A 15454-nucleotide genomic window follows, 5' to 3' on the forward strand; every position below is an offset into this window, starting at 1 on the left:
AGAGTAGATGCACAATGATCCCATGGTAGTCAAACTAGATATTTCTAACTTCTTTGTGTGAAATTTCTTGATTAACCGGGGGAGCTCGACCATTATCCTTTATTGGTCTTCCTTCAAACAATTGGATATTCCAGAAAGTCAGAATGAGTCATTCTCGAAACAACTCATATGCTTCCCAAGGGAGACAACTGATACAATGGGACATATCAACTTGCTAACCACTTTTGGAGACAAGAAGGGTTCCAAAACCATTATGATCAGGTACCTCCTAGTCATTGTTTTCACTTCTTATAATATATTATTTGGGTGGCCTACATTTAATGAATTGGGGGATATTATTTCAACTCCCCATCTGACAATGAAATTCCTAAGTACAAGTGGCAAGATTATCACTGTTAGAGCTGACCAAGCGACGACAAGGGAATGCTACGCTGCAAGTCTCAAGATTGCCAAGGGAAAGAAAGGTGGTAGAGCCCAAAGTACAATTGTAGCATGCACCTCTCTCACCAACAATCTAGGAGAAGCAGAGCTTGACCCTAGAGAAGAAGAGCTGAGAGTAGAACCCACAGAAGAAGTGAAACCATTCCAACTCAGCAATGAACCATCTTATTGCACTAAACTAGGATGCCAAATGAGTAGAGAAGTGAAGGAATCCATAGCCCAAGTGCTAACCGAGAATGTCAACCTCTTTCCATGGTCAACATAATACGTGCTTAGAATTGACCTTGAGTTTCACTGTCATCGGCTAGTCATCTATCTTGAGGCTAGACCAGTTTCATAAGAAAGAGAAAACTCGACTTGGAAAGAGGAAAAATTGTTGATGAAAAGGCAAAGAAACTCTTGAATGCAGGATTCATCAAAGAGGTACAGTACCCCACATGGTTGGCCAATGAGGTAATGGCAAAGAAGTCTAATGGAAAGTGGAGGATGTGCACTAATTACACATACATGAACAAAGCTTGCCTTAAAGACTTGTACCCGCTTTCGAGTATAGATCGTCTAGTCGATGGATCATCCAAATTTCTCATCCTCATCTTTTTAGATGCTTATTTCTAGTACAACCAAATCCTAATGTTCAAGCCGGATGAGGAAAAGATTGTATTCATGACGGATACAACTAACTATTGTTACTCGGTTATGCCAGTCAGGCATAAAAAATGTCGAAGCAACATATCAAAGAACGATGGATAAGATATTCGTCGAGCAGAATCTAGAAGTCTATGTTAATGAAATGATGGTCAAAAGCACGAGCACCACCTGTCAAGCAAAAGACTTAGTAGAGATCTTTACGAAATAAGAAAATACAACATGAGGCTAAACCTTGAGAAATGTATATTCAGTGTACAAGGCGGGAAATTCCTTGGATTCATGCTTACTCATAGAGGAATCGAAGCCAACCCTAAGAAGTGTGTGACCATCATTGAGATGAGAAGCCCAAACACTTGGAAGGAATTCCAAAGGCTTACATGCCAATTAGCAACATTATCCATATTCTCGACGAGAGCATATGACATGGCCAGACCTTTCTTCAAACTGCTGACGAAAAAAGAATGGGTAGAGTGGAATGAAGAGTGTGAAGCTAACTTTTTGAAGCTCAAATAGTTCCTTGCCTCACCACCTATCCTCACAAGACCTCAACCAAGAAAAGATTTGATTTTTCTCTTGGTAGTGTCAAAACACGCCATAAATTCAGTAATCATGGTAGAAGATTGTAAAAATTAAACCTTTATTTACTATGTTAGTCAAGTCTTGAAAGATGTAGAGACTTGATATCAGATGATTGAGAAGTTAGCCTTAGCTCTAGTCACTTCTAGTAGATGAGTAAGGTTGTATTTCTAGAGTTATCGGATAGTGGTTCAAACTGATCATCTTATTCAAATGGTGCTGAAGAAACCAGAACTTGTATGCCAAAAGATAGCTTGGTCAGTCGAGATGTCGGAATTAGGAATCAAGTACGAATCGAGGGGGCCTATGAAGGCTCAGTGCCTAGCAGACCTCATGGCCAAGTTAGCAACCACTATAGAGACAAAGTCATTCAGGTGGAAGCTATATGTAGATGGATTATCAAACACAAAAGGCAGCGGGATAAGAGTGATTTTAGAAAGCCTAGAAGGAGTAATCCTAGAGCAATCCCTTCAGTTCGAGTTTGAAACAACAAACAACCAAGCCGAGTATGAAGCCTTCTTAGTCAAGCAAAAGAAGTAGGAGTCAAGCACTTAAACTGTTGCAATGACTCCAAACTCATCACTAGACAATTGAATGGAGACTTTTAGACTAAGGACCCACAGATGGCAAGAAACTTCCACTTAGCTACCTAACTTAAAGAGGCATTCGCTAAGTTCAAGCTCAGACATGTTGTAAGAGAAAACAATGAAAGAGCCATCTTGCTATCAAAACTTGCTAGCACAAAGAAGAAAAGGCAACATAGAACAATTATCCAGGAAACCATCTCAGACCCAAGCCTTAACAAGATGGTGCCGAGTGTAACCTTTGTTGACTAAGAATGGATGGTCGAGAGCTGGGATTTCCAAGAAAAAGGTTCATTCTCGAAGGACACAATAATGGCAAGAAAGCTCAAAAGAAATGTCAGTTATTATGTTATTGAAGGCGGATACTTATATAGAAGAGGCTTCACATCCCCTTTGTTAAAGTGCCTAACTTGAGAGAAGGCCGAGTATATGCTGAACGAGATGCATAGAGGAGTATGTGGAATGCACTCAAGATCATCATCAATGGGCGCCTGACTGCTTAGAGTAGGATACTACTGGTTGACAATAAGAAGAGATTGCATGGACTATATGAAGTAGTGTGAAGAATGTCAGAAATTTAGTAACATATCTCGCCTACCAGCTGAGGAGTTACACAGCATAGCAGCTCCATGGTCTTTGCAACTTAAGGAGTAGACACCCTTGGAACTTTTCCTTTAGCAAAAGCACAAGTAAAGTTTCTCCTGGTAGGCATAGATCATTTCACAAAATGGATCGAGGCCGAGCCTGTGGCAACTTTTTCAGCGGCCAATGTTCAAAAGTTCATTTGGAAGAAGACTGTGTGCAGATTTAGAATTCCCAACACTTTGGTATTCGACAAAAAAAAGAAATTCATCGACAAAGGAGTTGAGGAATTCCTTAAAAATTAAGGGATTAAGCACCGAGCGACTTCAATAGAACATCCATAGAGTAATTGACAAACTGAACCACCCAATAAGGTCATACTCAGAGAAGTTAAAAAGCGAGTCAGAAAGGCTAAAGGCAACTGGGTCGAAGATCTTCTAACCATCTTATGGGCTTACTCCTTTATTCCACAGTCGATACTTCCTTCCGATTATCATATGGATATGATGCCATGATACCTATAGAAGTTTGAGAACCCTCTATTCGAAAAGAAAATTTCGTAGAGAAAGAGAATGATGAGATACTCTATCAGGCACTCGACTTGGCTGAAGAGACTATTAAAGAATTCCACATGAGAGCCAAGACATACCAAAAAAGAGATGATAAAAGATACAACAATTGGATTAAAGTGAGAAACTTTCAAGCAAGTGACTTGGTATGGAGAAAGTGTGGGAAATCCCGGAAAGATGCTAAGGAAGGCAAACTTGCCGCAAATTGGAAAGGCCCTTTCAAATTTGTTAAAGCACTTAGGAATGTAGCCTACTGACTATAGCACTTATCCGGTAAGGCAATTCCAAGAACTTGGAATGCCTCACATCAAGTTCTATTACAATTAATGTTGTAAGTGGTGATGTACTATTTTTCCTATTGTAGCATTTTTCCCATGATGATTTTTGTTAGAGAGGTTTTAATGAGGCACACTTGAACTTTACATTTATTAAAAGTCTCTTTATTACTATATCATTTGTTTAATAGATTCAAGTAGACCAATAGGTTTCTCTGACTAAAAAATCCAATTTGGCGCATAGATAAGACTAAAACATTTGGCTTACTATAGACCGACAACCATAGTCGGCTAAGTATAGTCTGTAGATAACTTAGCTTTTTGGCTAAAGAAGGACCAAAGAAACTAAGATACTTGGCTAAATATGGATGGTAGATAACTTAACTACTTGGACAAAGAAAGACTAAAGAAGCTAAGTTACTCGACCAAGAATAGATCATAAATAACTAAATCATTTGGCAAAACACTGACCAAAATAGACGAAGTTACTTGACTAAAAATAGACTAAAACTTAAGTCATTTGGCTAAAATATAGATAAAAAACCTAAAGCATTCAGCAAGAACTAGACTAAGTTATTTAGCTAATCGAAAGACGAGACCGAAATCAAGCAATAAGATTTGGTTAAGAATTAATATAACAGATAAAAATTGGCTAACATGTTTAAGTGGATGTTTCACCAAGTAATTCCTAGTTAAAAATTAGAGAATGAAAAGCAATAAAGCCAAATACAACACTTGGAATAAAAAAGTATTGATTCATTAAATAGTGAAATCAAAGGGACCCCATTCGTTAGGCCGGGTCCCAAGCCTTTACAAAAAAATAAATTAAAAAACTCTAAGCTATAGGTGGAGTAGGCTCTTCAATGGCACCCTCTACTTGAGCTTCAGGAATCAACCCCAATTTGTGGTTCACGTCCTAGTCGATATTGAAGAGAAAAAGGTCAGCTTCCTTGAAGAAGTATATGGCTTATCGAGTAGCCTTGAAATAGTCGATTTCATGAGTCTTAAGGATCTCAACCACAACTTCGTCAAGATCACTCTTCAGTTTCTCCACATTCACCTTGAAGAGAGCAAACTCCTTGTTAAGGCGTTCAATCTCCTCTTGGAGGTCTTTAGCATAATTCTTGACTAAAGTAAGCCTGGCCTACAAAGCCTCCTCTTGAGTTTTTGCCTCTTTTAACTTAGCCTATGTACCTTCAAGAGACTTCTAAGATTTATTGGTCAATTGTAGCAGTGTCGCATTCGCCTTAGTGGCTTTTACCAAAGCTTGCTCGGCTTTGACAAGTTCAATCTAAGCCTTCCTAGACTCAGCACCAGCCTTCTCGAATCAATTTTTTAATAATATTTAATAAATTAAGAAATAATAATTAATATGTATTAATGAGTGAAAATTTGGATGTATTTCACTCTAACATATATCTATATCTATATCTATATATATATATATAAATCTATTCTTTAATTTAATTAATGTTAAAATTTGAATTTTCTAATTAAAAATAATATATTTTATAATTTCAACTCATGATAAGAAAATTGACTATTGACATAAAAAAGTTTACCATTAACAATTAATATATGCTAAATTATAAATTATTAAAATTCAATTTATTATTTTTTTATTAAAAATAGTTTTTTCTCTAAAATTCTATATGCTACACATAAAGAAGACTTAAAAAAAATTTAGCGATTGGATCGAGATTTAATTTTGATAACAACCCTAATTTGATTTAATCATATTTAGTAACTGATTGAAATTTACAATTGACAATAACAGTTTATTTAAATTGAATATTAATGAGTGATTAAATTCATCACATTAATGCTTTTTAAAATAATTTATAATATTTCACTTTAACACAACACAAAAACACACGCGCGCGCGCGCACACACACACACACACACACATATATATATATATATATATATATATATATATATATATATATATATATATATATATATATATATATATATATATATATATTTTGCCTTTACAAATTTAATCACCAGTTTAGTTTTGAAAACATTGACTCAATTCAAAAACCATTAATTTGGAAAATTTTACAAGTGTTTTTTTCATTATTCCAAAACCTTACAAAAGTTGATGAGGCGAGAGAATTTCATATAATTTATGAAGGTATACTTTCTGTTATTTTTTTAATGAAGGTCATATAAACGCATATCTACAGATGTAGAAGTTACTTATATTTTGTATTGCAAAGAAAACATAAGAAAAACTCATGATAGCAAAGATGTATACAAGGATGTGGACAGTCAGTCTTCTGATGAAAAGTTTATAAATAAAACAAACAGCTTCTTCAAAAGAATGGAAGGTATGTTCATAGTATTACAAAAAAATAAGCAACCTTAAATGATTTGATTCTAATTTGATTTCTTCTGTATGGACCATCAACTGCACATAACTTAAGCCTGTTTTCTTCTGTATGGACCATTAACTGCACATACTTAAACATGTTTTCCTCTGTATGAACCATTAACTGCACATAACTTAAACAAGCAGAAGCAAATATCAAAATCTGTAAACAAAAGAATTGGAAGACAAACACAACATTCCATCAGGCTTATGTTGTTGGTTGACACAGGTGAGTGGAAAGCTGTTGTTCAATCTGCCAGCTTTTATTTCTCTAGCAGTTGATTCCACACTGCTCAACATCAGGACCAGTGACTCTTGTCGTAAACGGGTCGATTCGGACCCACAGCAGAGAGAAAATGGATGCAAGAAGAATGGACCAGACTACAACAATGGTTGGTGTTCTGTTCTGGCGACCCATGAGACCTTTGAGGAAGGGGTAGAGATGGATGATCACCCAAAATGCAAAGAAAAGCTTACCAAAGAGGGGACCCCATGATTGGTAACCACTGTTGATGGCATAGGAGATGCCTGCAACAACCCCCACCAGGTTTATGATGAGAAGTGTCGTGGGTGGGATGAGAAGGGTTGTCCATTTGAACAAGTAGAGTTCTGCGAAGTCTCCATCCTCATCTGATGCCTTTGAGGTAACGGTGAAGTTAGTGTCAATTCCAGCAAGCACTTTGAGTAAACCTTGGAACACGGCAAAAAGATGGGCCGAAACACCACCAATAACCCAAAATTGTTCATTTCTCCACCACTCATCAATTCCAACACCACTCCACCTCATCTCAAGGATACCGGTTGCAAAGATGGAAAGAAAGAGAGAGATAAACCATATACTTGCAATGTTACTAATCTGCAAACAAGATAAAAGGTACAATATTGTGTTACACACGATTGCATTTTTGAGAAGTTATATGTTTGCTTAAAGAGATGCTACAATATACAAGGTCAAGAGTGGCAGTTTCAAATTTTTGCGTTAGTAGTGAAGGCAATTTCTGGGAGGACAACGTAGGATAATAGGATGTCCTCGGTGATATATTTCCAATCAAGAAAACATACTTATGAATCATCTTGAACATTGTTCGTAAGTCATTTGTTTAACCATCCTAAATTGAAGATAAGCTTACTATATCCTGCTATATTGTATTTCTTCCATTAAAGAAATACATAATTTTTCAACATTTTAATAAACATGCTGTCAGTCCTCAACAGTCAACAATCAACATTTTGACAAATCAGAACCAAGAAACATTAATAGCTCTGTATTATTGTTTATTTTGCTTTTAGTAATATATCCCACCCATAAATCATAACCACAGTAAGGTAATGTGGGAATTTGATCAATGAGAACCGTATCCAAATTAAGACTACAAGGAATATGCTATACACTGAATTATATTAATGAAGAAATCACAAACCTGTGGAATAATGAACTTGTTAGTCAGGAGACAGACAGCAGGTAAGGTACAATACATGAGAAGGGGAATGGAAGTGACTGGATAGATTGTGGTGTTCACATATGCGAACCTCTCGAGCCACTTTAGCCTTCCACTATAACCATACCAGATGGGACAGTGTCGACTAAAAAGAATTTCCACCGAACCTAAAGCCCATCGAAGCACTTGGTTCAGACGGTCTGAAAGATTGATAGGAGCAGAACCTTTAAACGCTGGGAGCTTGGGCATGCAGTATATAGACCTCCAACCACGGGCATGCATCTTGAATCCAGTAAGAATATCTTCTGTGACAGAACCATAAATCCATCCAATCTGTGAAACAGAAGACAAAATAATGATTATCTTTGAAGATAATTATATTAATGCATCTTGTTTCTTCTAAATAACACACTCATTATATTACCAGTCTCCATATTTACTGCAGAAATACTAATAACTAAAGCATGGTTGAGACAGAAAAACAAATTTGCTGTTTGTCTGTTAAATCAGCTTTCAAACTTTTATCTAGAGTGAAGAAACCACAAACTGACAAGGTCACTTTCATGCATAGTGGCCATGAGAAGAGTTTAACAAAATAAATTGGTAATGCAGGAAAAGTTCCCCATAGCTATGGTGGAGGTAGATTGTGGATGAGATGTTCATAGTACTCAAGAACTTCGGTGTTTCTAATGGGTGGGTTGCTAAGCCTATAACCCTCATCTCTTGATCTGTTTCATTAAATAAGTCAATAAGAGAAAAGGTTGGAAAAAATTATGCTTCTAGTGAAATCTCACACACCTTACTTAGAAAAGGAAAGGTTTTAAAGCTCCCCTTTTAACTCTGTATAAAGAAGGTAATATATTAAGGAACTCCAACAGGACAGCGCTATACTGTTCATATTTATCATATTTAAGTTTAATTCATTGGATCTTTGGTCTCTGAATGTGCTAATCTGCTACCAATAATCTGATAACTGGATGCGACTGGGAATAAGAAACATAAACGACCAATAAACATAAGGTAACTCATACCTCACTTCCCCATTCTGTTTTATCCTCATAACCACAACTGATAACATGAATAGCCTCCTTAAGAAGAGTTTCTGGAGTTGCAGACTGAGGAACACCACCATTCTCCATGAGTGTAGAGGCAACAAAGACAGCAGACTGACCAAACCTTTTCTCAAGGCTCATTTGTGACATAAGTAGTGATTTCTCATCATCAAATCCAGCACCTAAATAGAAAGGTTGTATAAGAAAATGGTTTATCAATTGAAACAACTGAAAATAAATTGCCATGCTAAGAATACTCCAAGGAAATTTTAAAATAACTAGGAATAATGTACAAGGTTAATAAGGTATATGCAATTTTACAGATAGCCCTGTCAGTTAAAGACATTATGGGAAGTTTAAGTTGAAACTCTTGCAGAACCCCAAAATCAAGCTACCATGCTCTTTTTTTTTTTTTTTATCAGCGAAGATAACTATATATTAATATAAGTACCAGAGTTACAAAGTGTACAAAATAAAAGAGCAGACAGTTGGTTTCAAAACAGACTTAATGTAGTCTTAGAAGAAACCAAATGCTGAATACAGTAATGAGTATATTTACTACTGCTGTTATATTGTTCTATCCTCCATTAATACATAAATCCTGATCTAAGATTGCTCGACCAGTAGTTGTGGTTTATCCCAAAATCCTTTTCCCAACTCATTAACCATGTCCAGAGTAGAAAAGCCGCATCATCCATCACTTTGTTGCTGTTGAATGTTTCATTTGAAAATATGATCTTGTTCCGTTGCTCTTCTTTTTAGAAATGGAATAGTAATAGATATAAAAATCTTAATATAACAAAATGTGGCAAGAAACAGTTTACAAGGCAGACCTACCAATGAAATGCACACAGAAGGCCAAAAATTAAAAAAATAAAAAATAAAAATGACAGGCATACCTTCCACCCCCTCTTCTATATCCTCAAGACTAAAGATGGGCACAGTTGGGTCAACATTCTTGCTAGATTTTTTCTTGTCTGAGCCTTTCTTGCTAGATTTTGATCTCTTCTTTCGGTTACCACCACAGAGTGAAGAAAGCAACCCAGGCTTTTTATGCTTAGGTTTAATAGGAGGCTCGTAGCCATACAAAGCTGTTCTATTAAAGACACATCCAGTACCCACATAAACAGGACCTTGAATGCCATCCAAACCTCTCAAGTTTATCTGTTCAGAAAGACACAAGTTGGGAAAATAAGTAACACAAAAAAGTTAAGTCAATATATGTGAGGTACAAGGGATCATCCTTGCAACAAGAAGTTGACTATCATTAACATAATCTTTGACCTAAAACCCAAGAGAAAACATATTAATATGGTGCGCGATGCTTACATCAAAGAAAACAGTATTGCGATTGGCATATCGATCATTCCTATCAATACCATCAAACCTCTGTGGAAACTGGACATAGCAAACATTTTTCCCAAGGTTGGGATCCATCATAAAGCACATAGCTTCCCTCAAGGCTTTACTGTTGTTTATGTAGTGATCACAATCAAGATTCAATAAGAAAGGTCCATTAGTAAGGACTGCTGAGACTCGAACCTGAAACAGTTATATGAATCACCTGTGGTGAGACAAATACGTGGATGCAGATAAGTAATTTCCACATTTTCTATAGTTACTCACAAGTGCATTCATGGCACCAGCCTTCTTGTGATGTTGGAACCCTGGACGTTTTTCACGAGAAACATAGACTAAACGTGGAAGTTCATTACCCTCGGTGTCAAGTCCTCCACTTTGGCCCAAGAAAACCTGCAGATAGAGAATGTGAACTTAGTGAATGATCTGCTTATAACTCCCTTGAATTCCCGATCAGATTCTAACATAGGCATGGGATAAGCTGTGTCAAATGTAATTAACTACAGAAAGTAAGAAATATCAAATATACAAAATATCATTTACCAGAGTAAACAATTTTTAAACTCACAAGAGTAGACATTAGAGACAATAGATGATATTAATTTCATCCCTCTAACATTTACTCCATCTAGGTTGATGAAACAAAACTTTTGACAGATAATTCCAAAAATAATGAACGAAGCACAAAAGGTTGTTATAAGAATTGGTTATCACGAGAATTCAAACAACACAAAAAATAAGATAATCAAATAAGCAAATACCTGAATCATTCCTGGATGGTCTCTAGTGTTGTTTCCAGGCCATGGCGTACCATCTTGCATCACCCATCCTTCTTCAGGAACCTTTTGTGCCTTCGCAACAAGTCCATTGACGCGAATTTTAAATTCTTCATATTCTCTCTGTGAAGCAGAAAAAGGAATTGACCTTAAAAATTCTCTAAGAAACATTAGTGTAGGGCACATGCATAACAGGACCACAGAATGATCCACATTTGGAACTCAATCTCTCACCTTCATTGCTCTACGATCTTTGACAAATGATGGTTGAACCTTATCCTTCAAGTAGTCAATCTTCTGTGCAAAATACCACTCAGGTGCCCGAGGTTCAATGTTATATTTCTTGCTGAAAGGAACCCATTTCCTAGCAAACTCTGATGTCTCAGCCAGAGCTTCAAATGTCAACATAGCAGCACCATCATCAGAGACATAACATGAGACCTTATCCACTGGGTAGTCAACAGAAAGAATAGATAGGACAGTGTTCGCAGTCACAAGTGGGGGTTCTTTTAATGGATCAACAGTACTGACAAAAATGTCAACAGCTGCTAGCTGTGATGGTTCCCCTTCCTGATCATATCTGCACTCACATATGCTTGTATTAAAAAAGTATCATAATGAAAAGGAAAAAAAAGAAAAAAAAAAAAAGAAACATGTCAAATGAAAGTTTGTACAGAAAGAGAAAATTGTGATCATAGAAAGGCCCTACCTTAGTGCAAGTCTGTCAAGATAGGTTTCACGGTTCACAGGGAGCCACTTGGGGAATTGATCAAATATCCACGATATGGCAAACCAAATCTCACATATGACTGATATCAACCACAATGCATATGCATTGGGCACAGGATTTGTTATTCGATAATGCAGAAAAATGCATAGGATAACCAGCCGCAGAGCAATGACCATACGATATGGATTGATCCTAGATGATGGAATAGAAACCTTCCTAGAGAGGGGTTGCCGAGCTTCATCATTCCTGCATAATAAAAACAAATTATATAATCCTGTCTCACACAGAAATCCGAAGACAAGGGACAAGCATTGGGCTCATAACAAGACTTTTGGATGACTTTGCTTATTCAACACAATTATACAAAAAATTACAACAGGAATTACAAACTCTCCAAGTATCAGTCATGATATATTATCACTCAATGAGATGATATTCGTAACTGCCAAAAAGCAGAATAACAGTGATTATGGTATAAATCATACATGACATTCAAAATAGTTTTTTGATACCGACAGAGCTAGAAGTAGAGAGCTCATAACAGAAATTAAGCAGCATATATTTTTATAATTAAATAAAGAAGTACTCACAACAAGGAATCGTCCACAAGCACATCAGTACTAGCATCAATATCTCCAGCTCCTCTTTCAGAAGTAGCTTGGCCTGTGCTCATTGGAGCAACATTCTTATCTTGCTTCATTTTCCAGCCATCAACTCTTTCTTTCCATGCCACATTACCCAATCCAGGATCCCCAACCCTAATATTTGCTGCACAAATATAATATCCAGACGCCCAAAATCACAACCAAACAACTAAATAAAGAAGAAATATAATAATGACACTACATGAAAATGTGCATAGTTCAAGAGGGGGAGGAAATACGTGATTGATTAAGGTCAGAGGAATATTGAAGATTATGGACACGCTTCCCTCGGCCACCTGGAGATGCCATTGACAGCCTCTCAGGTGAGGCTGCAGATAATTCTCCAGAAACCTGAAATTTAAGATAGACCAAAGAAAATCAAATTTCAAACTTCATTCAAAGATACTTGCTAAAAGGGGGATGATGGAGAAAGTGGACATTTTTAAGGGTTGGGTGTGGGAATGGAGAAAAACATCACAGTGGAACCTAGTTGAACTACCTCTTGTCCACCAGAGAGCAGAGGAATGTGATTGTGAGAAACTTCCTTATCATAATTTGGAGCAACAGCCTCCTCTGCTCGCCCATGTGCCATTTGCCAGCCCAACATGCGCTCAATCTTCTGTTTTTCATTCTGATTTTCTGAATTGTAATTTAAGTCACTAGCACCCTCATCAGCACCCCCATCCTCTTCCTGGTCTCCAAGAATTGCAGGACTTCCTAGAATCATTAAAATAAGCAGGGAAATTACTAATTAGAATGAAAAGGTAGAGACTCTTCATATATGGACTGGGTATAGCAGATCAAAACTACAAACTTTACATAATGACATATCCATTGTGTGCAAGAATAAATTTATCTTGCAGGTAAACAATCCAAGTGGTGGAAACAAAAGGATATTAGGGGGAACCAGTGTGGAAAGCAAAATTCTCAAGCATAAATCTAATTATTCTATGATTTTGTATTGCAGTTTGCACTATGTAGTTAAGAAATTACAGTCATAAAGATTATCAAAGCCAATAACTTAAGTGGCTGGTGTTTTCTCCTAATTCTAGATTAAGCAGTTTGAATAGGTCATCAAATACAGATGTATTCTTCTATGAACTATTTATACACTCTGCAGATTTGGGATGAATAAAAAGGTAAGAGTGAAGTACTTGCTTGGGTTTACAGGCTTTGTTTAGTGATTTTAGTCTAAAGCTTGTCATGGCTATAGAAGTCTGAGTACAGTTCATTGAGAAAATGCTCTTCCAGCAAAAGGATATATTTTCTCCAAAATTAGAATATAGTCCTAGCATCTTTCTCGCTCAATCCATATGAAAGAGGTCAGTTTACTACCAAGCAAACTTCATATTCTCAAGCATATCAAAATCTTCCCTTTTGCTTTACAAATCTTGAATTATATGCTTAAAGAATATTGAAAATTACATTGTAATATACAACAGACTTTATCCCCGCTTACCTTTGTGCCTCTTGTACCGGGTCTTGCACTGAGGGCAAGACTGATTTCCATCCTTCCTTTCATATTCATAGCACGCCCTGCAGACAGGGAAAGCACAAACATCGCAAGCAATGAAAGGATCGCCATTCACATTGTTCCCAATATTATCACCACAGATCTGGCAGACTTGGCCACCCAATGTGTTCATTGGCTTTGCCTGCACATTTGAAATGACACCAAAATGTGTCATTAAGCATCAAAAAATAATAATGGCACCCCTACAATAGCTTCTCATACTAATTGAGGGAAAATCAAACAGAAATTTTATATAATGACATTACAACTCACCCCAGCTTCTTCTGACTCCGTCATTGACTCTTACTAAGCTCTATCCAGATGCCAATAACGGATCAAAAGATAGTTGAAGCTCAACAAGATGCACACATTACTTAAAAGCCTTGTGTATTATCCAATTGCACGGATCAGTTTGGAAGATTCCTCTCTTCTAATACACTCCTAGTCAAACTTCAGAAGCAGCTCCTTCTCTTGGTATAGAAATTGAAGTCCGGATCTGAATAAGACCTGTGGACAAGACCGTGAATCAGATCATTAGGTTCCATCAATCATTATCAACAGTTTGCAACATAGAAAAAAAAAAAGATCTCTAAGACCCCAATAAGTATATGAGAAAAGGTAGATGAAAATTGAAATCAAATGAGGGTCAGACTTATTAATGACTGAGGCAACAATGCACTTTGACTCACTAAAGGCAACAATGTTCTTTCTTTCCTTATGATGCCAAATCTACTTCAAAGAAACAATACATAAACCAACATTTTGAACATTGCATCAAAGACTCACCTCAAAAGAGCAATCTTTGCCACAAAAGTAGATGGATCACTCAGATTGTGACAACCCCAGATGATATTCCTGGCCAATGAAGTCAATAACTGGATCACAATGAAACTCAAAGAAAGTGAGAGAGGAAGAGACAGAATCAGGAGCACCCCAATTCAGCAATTCCCATCAAGGAATGAGACAACACTCCACAAGGTTCAGAACTGAATAAAAGAGACCCGGATCGAAAAAAATTGACCGACAGAGAGAGAGAGAGAGAGAGAGAGAGTAATGATAGAAAAATGTTTCTCTCTCTGTCTGTTGTGTCTATTCTCAAAGTTTAAGCTTTCTTTTTTCTACTTCCATTGCATGTGCATAGCTGTAAAATGTATATAAAAAATACTCAAATGGCTTAGGCATGACGAAAGGGACAATGTAATTACGAACTTGACTAATATGCCGACACCGACAGCTTCATAAACATAGAGAGGGAAAGTGTGTGGAGTTGAAGCTTAAAACCTAACGGATCTACATTCTACATCATACCCTCAATCATTTACTTCACCAACCCAATATTTTCTTCTCTACAAAAATCTCAACATTATTAATAAGGAATATGATATAAGATGACAAAAGCAGTTATAAAAGAATCCAAATAAGATAGCAATTATTGTATAGAGAAATGTTAATATAATTTCTTTTTTTATTTTGACGAAATGTTTAATATAATTTCTAACATATTCTTTTTAATCATGTGTTTTTTTTATTAATGATGAAGTTTATTAAGAAATTAGAAAATTTTATGAGACCTACTTCTCATTTAATGAGCATTATTTAAGAGTTTATAATTTTTTAAAAATATAACTCATGAAATTTGATAATTCTAATACATTTTAGTCAATGATAAAAAGTGTATTAAAAAATTGTAATGTTAGTAATTTTTCTTTAATAGAGATTAGAGAGTTAGCTAGAAAAATATGTTAACCTCCTACTACATCTACCTATTAATTCTTCAATTTATTTTGCATGATAAGTATTGGTCAAGACATTAAATATATTTATTTTATTTTATATTTTTATAAAATATTAAAATTTATAAGAAAGTAGTATAACATTTCTCCTTCTC

General features: G+C 36.1%; 1 protein-coding gene across 1 annotated transcript; it reads right to left on the reverse strand.

Moving 5' to 3' along the window:
- Positions 1–5959: 5959 nt before the first annotated feature.
- LOC100793104 (cellulose synthase A catalytic subunit 3 [UDP-forming]) lies at positions 5960–14894 on the reverse strand. The gene is made up of 15 exons (XM_003546840.5): positions 14353–14894; positions 13840–14073; positions 13513–13708; positions 12553–12770; positions 12293–12404; positions 12000–12177; positions 11389–11655; positions 10914–11259; positions 10665–10802; positions 10171–10296; positions 9874–10086; positions 9444–9708; positions 8524–8726; positions 7475–7825; positions 5960–6909 (listed from the first exon to the last, which is right to left on the reverse strand). The coding sequence occupies exons 2-15, from the start codon at positions 13861–13863 to the stop codon at positions 6325–6327; spliced, it is 3222 nt and encodes a 1073-aa protein (XP_003546888.1). The 5' UTR covers positions 13864–14073; positions 14353–14894; the 3' UTR covers positions 5960–6324.
- Between the last annotated feature and the right edge of the window lie 560 nt (positions 14895–15454).

This window comes from Glycine max, chromosome 15 (genome assembly GCF_000004515.6).
Source record: "Glycine max cultivar Williams 82 chromosome 15, Glycine_max_v4.0, whole genome shotgun sequence".
NCBI classification, from domain to species: Eukaryota; Viridiplantae; Streptophyta; class Magnoliopsida; order Fabales; family Fabaceae; genus Glycine; species Glycine max.